This window comes from Lycium ferocissimum, chromosome 5, assembly GCF_029784015.1.
Source record: "Lycium ferocissimum isolate CSIRO_LF1 chromosome 5, AGI_CSIRO_Lferr_CH_V1, whole genome shotgun sequence".
Classification (NCBI taxonomy): domain Eukaryota; kingdom Viridiplantae; phylum Streptophyta; class Magnoliopsida; order Solanales; family Solanaceae; genus Lycium; species Lycium ferocissimum.
In genome coordinates this window covers 25276377-25291963 of record NC_081346.1, presented here as the reverse complement: position 1 = coordinate 25291963, position 15587 = coordinate 25276377, and the positions used below count along the sequence as shown (strand labels likewise).

Below are 15587 nucleotides of genomic sequence, written 5' to 3'. Positions count from 1 at the left end.
ATATCTCTAATTTGAAAGCTCCGGTGTGTGATGGGTTTAATGCATGCTTTTTCAAAAGCACTTGGCCAATCATTGGAGAGGAAGTATGTGATGCAGTACTACAATTCTTTCAAGACTCCCAGATGTTCAAAGCTGTCAATTGTACCACTGTTACCCTGATTCCCAAGGTACAAAACCCTTCCTCCATTAAAGAATTTAGACCAATATCTTGTTGTACTATTCTATACAAGCTAATTTCTAAAGTATTGACTAAGAGAATGCAAGGAGTAATGGATAGTTTAGTGGATGATAGCCAGGCAGGGTTTGTGCCTGGAAGAGTAATCACTGATAATATAATTCTCAGTCATGAGCTAGTGAAGGGGTATGGGAGAAAAGGGATGTCCCCTAGGTGAATGCTCAAAATAGATATGCAAAAGGCTTATGATTCAGGTGGCCATTCCTTGAACAAGTTTTGCATGGACTGAACTTTCCTGGTGTGTTTGTGGGATGGATTATGAGCTGTGTGAAAACTGTATCATATTCCATCATCCTAAATGGAAAGCCATATCAACCATTTAATGCTAAGAAAGGACTAAGGCAAGGGGATCCTATGTCCCCTTTCCTGTTTGTGTTGTCAATGGAGTATCTGAGCAGGTTATTAAAACAGCTGCAGTATGTTCCAGATTTCAACTTCCACCCTAAGTGTGCCAAACTAAACATAGTGCAACTAGCCTTTGCAGATGACCTCTTACTTTTCTGCAGAGGGGATACAAGTTCTGTTCAGTTGCTTTATAACCAATTCCTGAATTTTTCCCAAGTCTCTGGCCTCATTGCCAATCCTGCAAAGAGTTCTGTGTACTGTTGTGGGATTGCTAGAGAAGTGGAGGAGGAAATATTTGGAATTCTGGGCTTCAGTAGAGGAGAATTGCCCTTTAGATATCTAGGGGTACCCCTTAGCACAAAGAGAGTTTCCATTGTGCACCATGTAAGCACCATGTAAGCCCCTAATAGACAAAATCCTGGGTAGGATCAAGTCTTGGACAACTAAGTTTCTTTCCTATGCAGGTAGAGCTCAGTTGGTTAAATCTGTGTTGTTCTCCATCCAAGTGTTCTGGGCTCATATCTTTGTGCTGCCAAAGAAAGTGGTGAAGATTATTGAAGCAACATGCAGAAGTTTTTTGTGGACAGGAGGTGCAGAGTTATCAAAAAAAAACTCTCCTCTCCTGGGAGAGAGTTTGCCAACCAGAAACAGCAGGTGGTCTTAATGTGTTGGATATTAAAATATGGAACAGAGCTGCTATTGTCAAACTTCTTTGGAGTCTCAGTCATAAGAAGGATAAACTGTGGGTAAGGTAGATTCACAGCTGCTATGGGAAAAACAGAGACTTGTTTAAAGATACCCTTAAACAAGCATCTTGGATCGTGCAAAAGATATTGAAGGCCAAAATACATGCAGAGGAAGCTGGATATAGCAGGGATGAAATACAACAAATGCAGCAGTTTACTATCAATACTATGTATCTGAAATTGAGAGGGTGTTTCCCAAGGTTGGGTGGAGAAGATTGACTTGTAACAATATTGGATTACCCAAATGGATCTTCATTCTAAGGTTAGCTGTGCAATCTAAACTTTATACTAGAGACAGATTTGTGAAGTGGGAATTACAACAAGCACTGGATGCCCTTTGTGTGATCAAGCTAACAAGAGTCACTCCCATTTATTCTTTACTTGTCCATTCTCTGCACAAGTATGGGGCAAAATGCTAAGGTGGCAAATTATCAACAGACCTCCAAGTTGCTGGGATGTTGAAGTACCATGGGCCAGTAGGTTTGCAAAAGGAAAAGGGGCCATAGCAGATGTGTATAGAATGGTTTTTGCAGCAGTGGTGTACCACCTGTGGACTGAGAGAAACAAGAGAGTGTTCAAAGAGGAGCATCAGACAGTAGACAACATAGTCAAAGAGATAGTGAGAGCAGTCCACCTTAGAGGATACAAAGCAGCGAAGGTTGCAAGATGGTTGGATAATCATAATTTCTATCCTGTATAGTTGTTAGGTATCTGCATCATGTGGTGAGTTTGGTGTTGTTGTGCTTGTGAATGCTATAGGTATAGGTGGTAAGAGGTACTGAAGCACTGGGGCGCAGTTGTCCAGTGCTCAGTTTGATTTCTTGTACTAAAATGCTTACTTTGGTAATATAAAATTTATTTACCAAAAAAAAAAAAAAAAAAAAAAAAAAAACTCATCTATTTATGACCCATCTAATTCTATCTACCATGTTCCTCCATTAAAGCCGTATCTACCATATTTCCTTAATTAAAGCAGTCTCTTCTATATAGTGAAGATTGTTCGTACAATGTGGGAAGATTATATTAAAAAATAGCTAGTTACTACTGGTTTTTTTTTCTTGCACGGATGGATCTTTGTATTGTAATTTGAATTGTAGTAGCTGGTAAATGTGTTATTAGCATTTGTTATTAAAACACCATGCTCTGCATAATTTGGGTTAGCAAGTATGTATGTTTTGTATGATTGGGCATTCTTAATAGTTTTTAGAACTTATGGGTATAAGTAATGTTTCATGTTTTCCAAAATAAAAAGTGAAATATGTTTTGGAAAATTATGGTCAAACACATTTTCAAAACTTGAAAAACTTCACTCAAATCAAGTTTTTCAAAAAAAATTGAGAATCTATGGCCAAAAGCTAACTAAAGAAAACTTTGGAAATGAAAAATAAAGCTAAAATAAGTTTGGAGAAGCACCTTTTTGACTCAAAAGACACTACAACTTGTGTAATGGGGAATGTAATTATAGATAACAATAACAACCTACCCAGTGTAATTCCACAAGTTGAGTCTGGAGAGGATAGAATGTATGCAAACCTTACCCCTACCTTGGAAGGCAAATAGGTTATTTCCAATAGACCCTAGACTTAAAGAAAAGTAAAGTAAAACAGTCAGAAAAAAGAAATAACATAAATTAAGAAGTAATTGGAAGGCAAATAGATTATTTCCAATAGACCCTAAACTCAAAGAAAAGTAAACCAAAACAGTCTGAAAAAAGAAATAACATAAATAAAGAAGTAATTTCAAAATACGAGAAACAAAAGGGGGACAATACTATAACTATCACAAAATCATATGATAATCGAAGTACAAGAAACACATGTAATAACATAAATCTAAGGAGAAAGAAAATAATCAGAGATCAATTTCGTATTCCACTAAATGTCGCTTCTCACATGTATCTTTTATCATTTTGGCCCAGAAAGGTGCCTAGTTGCGAGTGCAATTGGAATCAGATTTACACAAAACTTGAACACTTCGATATAATTGTGATAAAGCAATATGGCTTTAGTGTAAATTGTTTATATAGAAACAAAATCCCAAGCATGCACCAACATGTGCACGTCCCAACAAGGACATTATGAAAGGCAGAAAAACCTTATCTTTTATCACAAATTTAAGACCAATAGGTACAGAGTTAGCTAAGAGACCAAAAATAAAAGTCTGTACCTTCTATACATCCATGGCGGCCTTGAGCTGCCAATTTCAATCCACATACTTTATTAATTATAAGAAAGTGATAAAGACAAAGTCATTCATCTGTTGCTCATCATCTCAAAACAATCTGAAGGTAATCATAAATGGAGCAGCAAAGGAAATAGGTAGAGCAGCCGTAATTGCTGTTACTAAAGCTAGAGGAATGGAAGTGGCTGGTGCTGTTGATTCTAATTTTGTTGGACAAGATATTGGGCAGGTACATTCCTCAATTACTTCCACTATAAAAATTCAAAAAATTCAAAAAAAAAAAAAAAAAAAAAATTGGTGCATTAAGCTTCCTCTATGCGTGGGGTTCAGGCCGGACCACAAGGGCCTATTGTACGCAGTCTTACCCTGCGTTTCTGCAAAAGACTATTTCTTCGGCTTGAACCCGTGATATCCTGATCACATGGCAACAACTTTACCGGTTACTCCAAGGCCTCCTTTTAATTAATTCCACTATTCACTTCTAAATTTTATAGATCTTTTCTTTGTGAGTGGAATTCATTTTCTTGCTTGCTGACTATTAACTTCAGGTTTGTGACATGGAAGAGCCTCTAGAGATACCGATAATAAACGACCTTACCATGGTCTTGGGTTCAATATCTCAGGTAATAAAACTATGTTCTTGAATTGACCCAATATTGCTTTAGTTCTGGTCGAATTTCTGATTTCTGACTATGTGAAATCCAATTATTACAGTCAAAGGCAACTGGGGTAGTCATTGATTTCACTGACCCTTCCACAGTTTATGACAATGTCAAACAGGTCCATTTTTATTACTAATGTATCACTTATTTGATCAAAGGCAATTCAAGAAGGTGGTCCTATTGGAAGTATATTTTTTAAACATAATCATTCGATATTGTGTTGCAGGCAACAGCATTTGGGATGAATAGTGTAGTTTACGTGCCCAGAATTAAGCAAGATACTATCATGGCTTTATCTATGTTATGCGAGAAGGCCACCACGGTGAGGGTGCAGGGTGAGAGATTTACAAATTTACACAATTCATCATATGACCATATTTTCAAACAATGTCCTATACTAGTTTTTGGACATCCTAGCCTGCTACTTTAGTAATTTACAATTCACAAAATTCATTTGTTCATCGTTTTACATGAGAAACACTTGAAACAATTTTGGCTGTACTTAAAAGGCACATGTTTCAGGGTTGCTTGGTTGCACCAACTCTTTCAATAGGATCTATACTTCTACAGCAAGCAGCAATTTCAGCTTCTTTTCACTTCAACAATGTTGAAATTGTTGAGTCTAGAGCTAATCCACTGGTAAGTATTACCCTGTGACACACCTCTTATGTGCTTTTCACGTATTTTCGTTTATCTGGACAATATTGATTGAGTTTTGCACGCATGTTACTTGGCACTCTCAATTTAAAAAAAATGTGTATAAATTTTTTCTGTTGACTATTACATTACTGATTACACATAGGTAGTTATAAAAAGGTATAAAACATTTAAAAATGGGTCATGTTTACTTCTATACATGAATGACTGAAACTTTGATTCAACAAGATCTTTTTCCGTAGGGACAACAAAATAAATTCAGCACAACACATAACTTATTAATCTTGAGGGGAATTCCATTAAATTCAACAGAAGAAGGGACCCAAGCCAAGACCTAACACCATCTAATATGTTGTAATGTCTTTTAAATCCTTCTTTCCGATTAAAATAATGATGATAGTAAAGCTGGGGCCATAACCTAGCTGGATACAGCCTTTGTCGCTCAATTAGATAACCACTACTACTGTAGAATTTATTGTGATCTTAAAATCTCAATCAAACAAGATGACACGGTCGTCGTCTCTATACCTTTGGACACGAATCTTCTTTTTAATTTATTCTTTTTCAAATGAGTAAAATTCACGAATAATCACTTTTTAATCTCTATAATTGGAAAGCAGTCACTATTGTAGAGTTTTAAATTTGACATGTGAAACTCCATAGAATTTTTTACAAGGCCAAAAAGTGGCCAGCAGGTACTATTTCTACTTTCCCAATCACGGGCAAATTTCGGTGTAATAAAAAGTCATGTGAACCCATGATCACCCGATTATTCGATATATTATGTATATAATTCTTAAAATATATCTAGTATTACCTTTGAAACCCATGCTATAAAACACTTGGTGGTGCACTTGGTTGAACGTTAATTTATTTACCTAGAAGTTCAAGGATCAATCCCGACTTAATGCATTTCTTTTTTCTCCCTTTATTTGCTAGTGCACCATGTTCTTGAAATCCTAGATTGGCATGTGTTCCCAATACCTCTTTCGAAGAGCCTAAATACAATAAGTCTCTAATCTTTTGATTCTCTAGATAAGTTAAAGCTAATTTATTTCGCCTTCTTTATCCAAAGAAAGCGACTAGGGATTCAACTGATGCATTCCAGAGAACTTCACTGATCACTAGTGTAAATATTCTCGTCCATTATGTCAGTGATATTATATATTAGTCTGCTGAGCATTTCTTGCATTTTAATCAGAGTTGTTATACGATTAAAAAAAATCTGTCATTTGAATTACCAAAATCATTGGTCAGAAGTAATAAAATTATTGCTGGTTGCAGGATTTTCCAACCCAGGATGCAGTACAAATTGCTAACAACCTTTCCAATTTGGGTCAGCTGTATAATAGAGATGATATTTCTACCGATAATCCAGTAAGATGCAACAAATATTACCGAAGCTATTTCTACATGCAATTCATAGTTTTCAAGCTTGTAGTTGAACATAAAGATGTATGAACTGGTAACTCCTTCAAAATAAGCCAAACCAAATAACATGAAAACATTTTATAACCCACCAGAACTTTGGAGTAATTGGATCTATGGATTAGGCAATTTCTTAACTTCAGGAACATTCTGATATTTGGCTGCTTTATCTTCTGTTCTGCAAGGCAAGGGGTCAAGTTCTTGGGGAAGATGGAGTACGTGTTCACAGCTTGGTTCTACCAGGGCTCCCGTCTAGTACAACAGTTTACTTCTCAAAGCCAGGAGAGGTGAGCTTCTGAACTGTACTCTCGGTTCGCTATGGTAGACAGTTATCATGGATCCCCCTTGTATTATGAGAATCTCATCTATGACTGTTGTTCATCAGGTTTACACACTAAAACATGACATCACAGATGCGCAATGTCTCATGCCAGGCTTGATTCTGGCCATTAGGAAAGTTGTTCGCCTCAAGGTACCTATTGATTAACCATTTCTTAACATATTTCAGCATCGATTTTACAGACTACACAACACTCTTTATTTTCACTTGGCAGAACCTGGTTTATGGCTTGGAGAAGTTTTTATAAGAAGCAGACGCTAAGAGGCTAAAGGGACTGTAGGCAACACTGAGATATCTTGTAAAGAGTACAATGAAAGGAGACATATGAATGATGCAGCCAAGAGAGGAATTCTCAAAATGGTGCCGTCAAAAGAATGTCACAAAAATGTCGGATCACAATAAAGCAACTTATTAAACAGCTTATAAAATCTGCGAATATATTTTTTCCCATGCCGCCTAAAAGAAAAAAATTTCAAACTTAACTGAATAAGTCAAAAAATTTCAAACTTAACTGAATAAGTCCCCTTTTTTCTTTTTTTCTCGAGGGCACTTATACTTTCAGTCTAAATTTGATACATGCCCTTCATTCTTTTTGCAATTCTTCTTTCCTGCCCCACCCTGCACCTGGTGGATAGGTAGTAAGTAGCATTTGTTTTACATGACACTGAGGGAAGCTCAAGTTGCATTGTGGTATCAATTGCATCTCCATGTTCAAGGCCTAGTTTCCAGCCAATGGAGCAGCTAAATCATTGCGTTCTTTTTTACGTTTTTCCTTTTGTCTCTTTAGATTCTTGCTCCTAGCTTAGTGTATAAAGATTCGCCTTTAGTTGTACATTCTTACACATTAAGGAACCAAATTCCAGCCATAGCATTTCGAAGACTTAAAAAGTTGTATTTCTAATTGCACAAATGAAAGAACTCCCTCAAATAAAGAGTCAATAGGGTACAAGAGGTTTTAAAAAAATTATATAAAGGAACAATGAAAATTGTCACAGAATGCTGTACACTTTAAACTGAAACGTTTTACATGGTGAAGATAAATCGCTGAAGACTTGAACAATAAGAGACAATTCAATCCAAATATACATATGAACCAACGACTAACCATAAAGCTAATAACTAAGACAGTTGGCTTCTAAGTGGTTAAAGGAAAAAAGAAAGAAAGATATATCTTGCACTAGGCGCTTCTGTAAAGGAGAAATTAATCACAACAAAGCCTAAAGAACAAAGGGATATTTTTAAACTCTGAACTTCATAGAACAGATAGCAATTTCCCCTATGCACGAACAATTTTCATGATGGATCATTTGCAATATCCTGACATGCTCAACAGAAATGAGAATATGGTAAATTGCAGCAAATTAATAGAGAAAGGACAAATAAAGCAAATAGAAGCATTAAAGAAGTTGCAACCAGATGGGGAGGTCCTAGAGACTAAAGGAAGCCGTACTCTGGATCATTAATTTGCTGAGCACCATAAAAAAGTTTTGCCAGCTTCCCATTAAAAGGATGGGCTATGGAATTAAACCGCTCATAAATTTTCATTAACCTGTTTTTGGTAATTAATGCATGTCATATTCTCCAAGAAATTGATATCCAGGTTTGGTGTATTATTTAAGAAAAATCTTTAGTGTTGAGATGTACAAATGGAGTAGTATTATTTTGGGGGACAAGTTAATGTGAATCCTTTACACACCAAGAGAGACGAATTTGAATGGTTCGTCATAGTTCATGGTGTTCGTTCAAGATTGTTGGAGCTATTACTCAATATTTCTCGAACCTACTGATGATCAATAATTGTGTCACCTTCATGAAGCAACTATACCAGCACTAATGCACCGGATCTCATCAGATCTCCATAGTGAAGCACTTATTAGAAAGAGTGTTGCCACCTACATTACTTATCAAACAGAAGTCATTGTCGCCTACATTACCCCCAGTTTGATCAACCTCAACATCATGACCCACCATCATCAGTAAATGAGCTCTCTTTTTTTTTTTCTGTTAGGATATCTAGTATCCTTATGCATGAAGATAATCAATTCGGTCATTGTGGTCAGACTCCATTATAGATTTGTAACCACATTCTCCATAGGGTCCTCTCATCTCTTTGGTGTTTTTTTTTTTTTAAAAAAAAAAAAAAACAAATACCACTACCCAGATTTAGCAACCTTCGGATTGAAGCAGACAGTAAATGTGATCTAAACAATGATTTTTTGTCCCAGAAACACCCAGAACATTTCAAACAGTATTCAAATCACATCCAAACTAAGCTACTCAGTGCAAGCTCTGTTTAGAGAAATCCTAATCTAATGATTCCGCATCTTAATATCAAAAATCAAAAGGACCAATTGTCCTTGCAAGCCGTAACACTTTGACAAAATTGTGTTAATGTCCTTGTGAGGAATTTGTGGACATGATTATGAGGGACAATGGTGTTTATTACAGGGGATGTTCAGGTGTCATGCACCTCTTGACCTTATTATTGCATCCCTACTTTATATGCTACATGCCCGATCAGCTGGCAGAATGTAGCCTGATTTATGGACACAAATGAATAAGATTATATTTCAGGTGGGTTGAACCAAAAGAGGATCTACTACATCACACAAAAATTTGTGTCTATAGCCTTATGGAGGGAAAAGACTTACAATTAGTTTACAAATACCACGGCGTCTTGAATGCTGCTTATAATATCATAAGTTCTGGATACTAGCAGCTACTCTTGCTATAGTCAGAAACTAAGCTTTCACTTTTTTTTTTCTTTCCATTGTGGGCGAGGAAGGAAAGGGTGGTCTAGCACATAGAGCTTAAATCAGAAAGACTAGCTATTGAATTTCACCAGCAGAAAACTGAATTATTAAATACATTAAAAATAAAATGTCATGGATAATCTCTACCGCAAGCATATTGAGTATCATCTCGTAAAATATAACTCGCCTTCTTCACTATTTTTTCACAATAGCGTGTCAAGTATGCAATGATACACTATGGGTGAAGCTTTTTCAAAAGTAAACGTTGAACACTTTCCTGATTTCCGTATATGGTGAAGAAATAAGACCTCTAGCAGCAAAAAGTTTAACTTAAATGGTTGCCTAGGGTAGCAAGTAGAACCAAGAGATGTCAAGAATAGGGGGAAACTCAACTAATGACCACAGCTTTGAAGCTTTATGGATGTCATTATTTAGCTCAATGAGCAAATTTTGAACAATTGTTTATAGCATATTTTGAAGAAATATTAAAATCTCTATAGATCTGCATGGATACACTTACCTTCAAATTTCTTTGCGACAGCTCCAACCCAGGCTCTATCTTTATTGTTGTATGCATAACTGTTGCTGGAAGCCACAAGCACAAAACCATCATTCTTCCACTTCTGTTTGGAATCTGAGGTTTCAGCTTGTATCACCGGTTGCAGAAGGAGAGAACGAGTTCCTTTTGGAAGCATCTCCCACAGTTCAGAGTCTAGATTATCAAATTGGAGAACCACAATAGAATAACTTAGTTGTAATACAACAGTGTAGTTTTCACCTTCATTCAAACTGCGGAAAGTGTAATTTACTATTTGTTGGGACATCTACCTCATAGAAGGATATTTAATAAACGAATACCTGAGACCTGGGGAAAATAAAGTGTCTCCTTCAAATCACGAAGACCACTTTGCTGGATCTGTTTCTCAAACCAGTCATATAACTGAGCTTTCAGTACATCTTTTGGTGCTCCCCAGTAGCCACGAGCACAAATTGTATCTTGAAGTGAGAAAAGCTACAAAATCAATATAACCTTCACGGTTGTAAGTTTTGAAACTCAAAATTGTGGCCGTACGATCTTCTTGTAAGATCCTCTGACTCAAAGTTGACACAATCTTGTCTACGGATACATACCACTGATACTGTGCTTGTGTTACGCAACAAAACATAGGTTCCCCATGCCAAATCCTCCTTAAGAGTATCTGATATGTTCTCTGAGATGACAAAGGCTTGCTCAGCATCTTCAGGAAGATTTCTTTCTTCTACTGGAACAGAACCCTGAAGATAAAGCCAATTTAGTCATTAACATATCTTACCGTTTATTTTTCAATAACATGTGTTTCAGTTTACGAACGATATCATAGACCTAAGAACTCAATTATCCACATAAAATATGAATACAACAGGTTAAAAGAAAATTAAAAGCCGAAGTGAATATCATATAAGCATGTTGCCAGCCTCTCTGATGCTAAAGATAGAACAATGGCTGCAACATGAGTGACCAGATGTAGTTTTAAACTTAAGTGAATATCATATAAGCATCCTTTTTTTTCCCAGAACTTGGTTGATGCAAGTTCATTCATTTGCTGGCAAAAGCTAAACTGCTTTAACTGAACCGGTAAGAATGGCATTTGAGGGGCCGGACATTAAAAGGATCCAAGAAACTAACTGCTAGTACAGTCAATAATTAACAAACCATAAAAATCTATGTTGGGTAGAATTACATCTTGGACTACAAGATATTTGTCCTATGTAGGCAGAGTCTATTTGATTAAGAATGTATTGTTTTCCATTCAAACATTTTGGTCCCAAATATTTGTTCTGCCAAAGAGAATTATCAATTGATTGAGGCCACCTGTAGAAGATTCTTATGGAAAGGAGGAACTGATATATCAAAAAGAACTTTGTTTGCTAGAGAGAAGGCTTGCTAACCAAAATCAGCTGGAGGGCTAAATATCCTTGATTTTTTAACACGGAATAGAGCTGCTATTTTCAAATTATTATGGAACCTATGCAAGAAGAAAGATAATCTATGGGAACAGTGTGTACATGTATACCATGGAAAGGGTAGAGTAATATGGGAGGTTGTACCTATAGAGACATCTTGGATGGAACAAAAGGTTTTAAAGGCAAAGAAATATGACGAAGATGCTTGAACCATGGTGTCTGAAATGCAGCAAATGGAAACCTTTTCAATAAAAAGATATATCAAAAGATGATGGGAATATTTCAAAAGGTTTCATGGAGGAGGTTGGTATGTAATAACCACGGATTCCCTGAGTGGATCTTCATCCTGACTTTTAGCAGCACATGGTAATCTTAGCACTAGACACAGGTTGGCTGAATGGGTTATTATAACCAAAAAAAAACAGGTTTGTCCTTTGTGTAACATAGAGAATGAGAAATGTAAGCTATCTGCTAGAATTTGGATGAATTAGCTTCAGCAGAATCACATGTGAAGGGGAAGAATGCAGCTGCTGAGATCCGCAGAATGTCCTTTGCTGGCTGCATTAATTATATATGTCAGGAAAGGAATAAGAGGGTTCTTCAAAGCAAGCAGATAAGTATTGGGATGATAACCAGGCAAGTGGTACATAAAGTCTTATGCAGAGGAGCTAAGATTAGAGAAGCTAAATTTCTATCCTTAGAATAGTAGCTTGGATACATAGTTGCAGTGTAGTGCTGGTTGTTAGTTTTGGTGGTTACTGAAGTTTGGAGCCTTTTGTACAACTTCAGTTACTAGTTTGTATCTGTACATCTTTCTACTTGATAATAAAATCTTTTAATTACAAAAAAAAAAAAAAAATCTACTTGATAATAAAATCTTTTAATTACCAAAAAAACATATATCCTAATTTCTGGTTTGACAATTTTATAAAGGCATAATAGATACACAGACACTTAAACTTGGCCTCTACAGTTCAACTACAACTGACAAAACGATCATCTAGACACCTCCAAAATTTATGTGCTATGTCAGCGTGGGGTGTCAACGTGAGCCAGTTGGGACAAATTGAGGTGTCTAGATGTGCATTTTCAAAGTTGGATTGTTTAGTTGCCAGTTGAGCCCAATTTAAGGTGTCTATCTATGTATTATGCCTTTTATAAACTGATCAGGCAAAAGTAAATTGCTTGATTTGCATGTACAAGAACAAAATGCTGAAGTTATCTCAACAGAAAAACATAGACAAAGAGATTACCTTAAGAAACTTTCCAAGGTAGGGAACTATAACAGAGAACGCCGCCAGAAAAACACCTAAAACTTCTGTTCTCTATAGACAACAGAAAACGCTGAATTAAAACTACATTCGCATACAACAAATATGTATAGAGTAGAATACAATTGTATAACTCACGAGCTGTGCTGCGGTGATAGCTGATGAGTCTGAACCGAGAAAGTGATTTAATACCAAAAGCGAACCAAATGTGTAGCCAATGTACCTCGGCAGATAAGATTCGTCCAATCCAGGTATCCCTTTTGGAGCAATAGCCAATAAGCGCACAAAATTTCAGACACAAAAATGTGTATATAATACATGCCTATTATACTTGTCAGAATATTCCATTTTGACACTCGAACTAAGCCTTGTTCCAATTAAACACAAAAAGTCTTGTTCCACCTCAACTCCTAATAAAGTCTTACTGTTAGACACTTCCGGTTCAAATTTTAGAAAAACTTTTGCGTGTGTTTTCAATCGTGTGTCATCTCCGTAAATTACATATACATCAACCTCAAGTAGAAAATACCTGAAGCTTATTGGAGATTGACATATTTTATGTTGCCACATGCAAAAAAAAATATAAAATTTGAACAGAAAGTGTCTGATAGGAAAATTTTATTAAGAGTTGAAGTGTTTAATTGGAACAAAGGCTTATAGCCTGTTTGACCAAGCTTCGCCTATTTTGCAATGTGCTTTTTTAAAAAAGTAGTTTTGGTGTGTTTGGCCAATTAATTTTAGAAACACTGGAGAGAGAAATAGAGGATTTACATACCGAGAGTGAAACGAAGAACGGAAAGATTAACCTGTTGCTGTTCGGTGGACTTATCTAGACGACTATATACTCTCATTACCGATGATTTTCTGGCTTTCCGGTACCGGAATTCTGACGGATGAATGAAATTGCCGTATCTTTTAACGGGAAACACTGACGCCGTTAGTGAGTTTAACGATAGACACGTGTGGCTCATTTTCGCCGTCGGGATGTTGATGTACCACGCTCCAGTAACGAGCGTCTTATATTTAACTAAAAATTACTTAATAATTAGTGAAGAGCTTTTCCCTTTTTTTTTTTTTTTTTTTTTTTAATACTCGGATAAAAGGAGGATAGATTACGATAGAGAAGTTTTACTTTGTGACCAATACAACTAATACAAGTTATGTGAGTTTTGCTAGGCGTTAGAAACCAAATATTTTACTAGTAAGTATTAGTACTTTATTTGAAATTAGTACTTTATTTGATTATAATTTTTTCCAAAGAATATTTCTTTGGTTGTCTGAATGAATTTTCGTAAAAAAGTGAAACATGATTTATTTACAAAACCATCCAACTCGATTAATTTACTTGAAGAATACAACCAAATCTGCTTTACAAAGGTAATATCTCATAATAGATAATTACATAATGTCATAAATTGGATTTCATTTTTTTTTTTTTAAGTGAAAACGGATTTTGAGGTGTTTCTCAAATTCTTGCATGATCAAACGCTGATATTTAAATAAATTTAAAAAAAAAAAGTGAATAATTAAGCAATTCCAACAAATTTCCATTAGAGAGATGATGAAAAGAAAAAAAAAACAGCTCCTTAGTAGAGGGCAAATTTGACCCCATTCCTACTGTATACTCATATAAGTATATGATATGTGTGTATGTCCATTTGTCGATATGCGTGCACACGTACCCAGTGCAAGTTGAATCTCCCTTATGCCTTAACCCTGTCATTAAGCGGTGAAGAACTAGATGAACATGGTACTAGAATTTGATAACAAAAAGGAAAATGCAAAGAAATATTGTTGTGATTATTTTATTTTTATTATGTTTTATTTATAAACAATTTATATGGGTCATCGCATTGTACTAATCTCAATTTTTCATTCCTAAATATACTAATGAAAGTGAAAAGAAAAGAAAGAGAAGAAATCATAACTACAACGAATTCCACTGTCGACGCACATTAAACATGTTATTGCTACAATATTTTATATATTGAACTGTACCAATGAATTTAAATAGAAAATCAAAACATAGAAAGAGTCTTGCTTTAATTTATCTACTTTAGAATGCAAACTGGTCAAAGATTCTCCTCCCACTCTCTTCTTTCTTCACTTTATGTTTCTCGTTCTCTTTCCTCTTATATCTTTGAATAAAAATTTCTACGAGGAGCAAAAACATAAGAAAAAATGAAATACTAATATATAGTAAAAGATATCAAGAAGGATTATATAAAAGGGTGTTTTAAATTCTTAGAAAATTCTTTTCTAGTGATGTAATTAAGTCAATTGCTATGTTGATAACCACAAGTGTTTACTACGATTTATCTATCAAGCAAAATAGAATTAATTATTAGTTTATACTTCATGATTTTCGCAGTCACATCAATTTAGCTTGATATTAACGTTGTTGCAAAGCAAATCAAACTAGTCAATTTAAGCTTGCATCTCACTCAAATGAATAAGCAACATGCTATCTTAATTACAATTTCAGAAAATAAGAAACATAAGTAGGCTTGAAAGACAATCAACTAAAATAAAAATTAATTTGAGTTATCTTTGTATAATAAAAGTACTCAATTAAGCGTTCTTTCTTTATTTTTCAGTACTAAAACATGATAAATAGAACAAACAAAAAGTGTGAACACTGTAAGAAATAAATCAAATTTTAAACAATAAAATTAGCAGAATTGATTTTCTAGTTCATGCTTGGTTAACATTATTTATCCGATTTTTTTTTAATAGCGTAATTAATTGATTTGATCATCATTATTGGTGCTTTGCTATTTAATGAACTGAATATCTTTTTGAATTAAATGAAGGTTTAAACAATTATCAATAATATTTAATTTACAAATGCAATTGTAAAATATTACGGTTTAACGGTTCGAATACGGTTGGCTTCAATTATCAACCGAACCGACCCGAACAAATCGAATTTATATGCCACTAATGACTAATATGACTAATACTCTAATAGTCTAACTATATATATGCTTAATACTTAATAGTGAAGTAATATTTATTTAACTTC

At 35.1% G+C, this 15587-nt stretch overlaps 2 protein-coding genes across 3 annotated transcripts; one reads left to right on the top strand and one right to left on the bottom strand.

Moving 5' to 3' along the window:
- Nucleotides 1-3389: 3389 nt before the first annotated feature.
- LOC132056594 (dihydrodipicolinate reductase-like protein CRR1, chloroplastic) lies at nt 3390-7091 on the top strand. The gene is made up of 9 exons (XM_059448872.1): nt 3390-3736; nt 4056-4130; nt 4222-4287; nt 4396-4491; nt 4692-4808; nt 6111-6203; nt 6440-6541; nt 6640-6726; nt 6809-7091. The coding sequence occupies exons 1-9, from the start codon at nt 3404-3406 to the stop codon at nt 6839-6841; spliced, it is 1002 nt and encodes a 333-aa protein (XP_059304855.1). The 5' UTR covers nt 3390-3403; the 3' UTR covers nt 6842-7091.
- Nucleotides 7092-7580: 489 nt separating this feature from the next.
- On the bottom strand, nt 7581-13599 carry LOC132056595 (protein COFACTOR ASSEMBLY OF COMPLEX C SUBUNIT B CCB2, chloroplastic). Of its 2 annotated transcripts, XM_059448875.1 has the most exons (7): nt 13338-13599; nt 12701-12819; nt 12545-12616; nt 10479-10622; nt 10206-10359; nt 9868-10059; nt 7581-7911 (listed from the first exon to the last, which is right to left on the bottom strand). In XM_059448875.1, the coding sequence occupies exons 1-7, from the start codon at nt 13531-13533 to the stop codon at nt 7898-7900; spliced, it is 891 nt and encodes a 296-aa protein (XP_059304858.1). In that variant the 5' UTR covers nt 13534-13599; the 3' UTR covers nt 7581-7897. The 2 variants fall into 2 exon arrangements, with proteins under 2 accessions (XP_059304858.1, XP_059304856.1); XM_059448873.1 differs by lacking the exon at nt 7581-7911 and having other exon boundaries at nt 8736-10059.
- Between the last annotated feature and the right edge of the window lie 1988 nt (nt 13600-15587).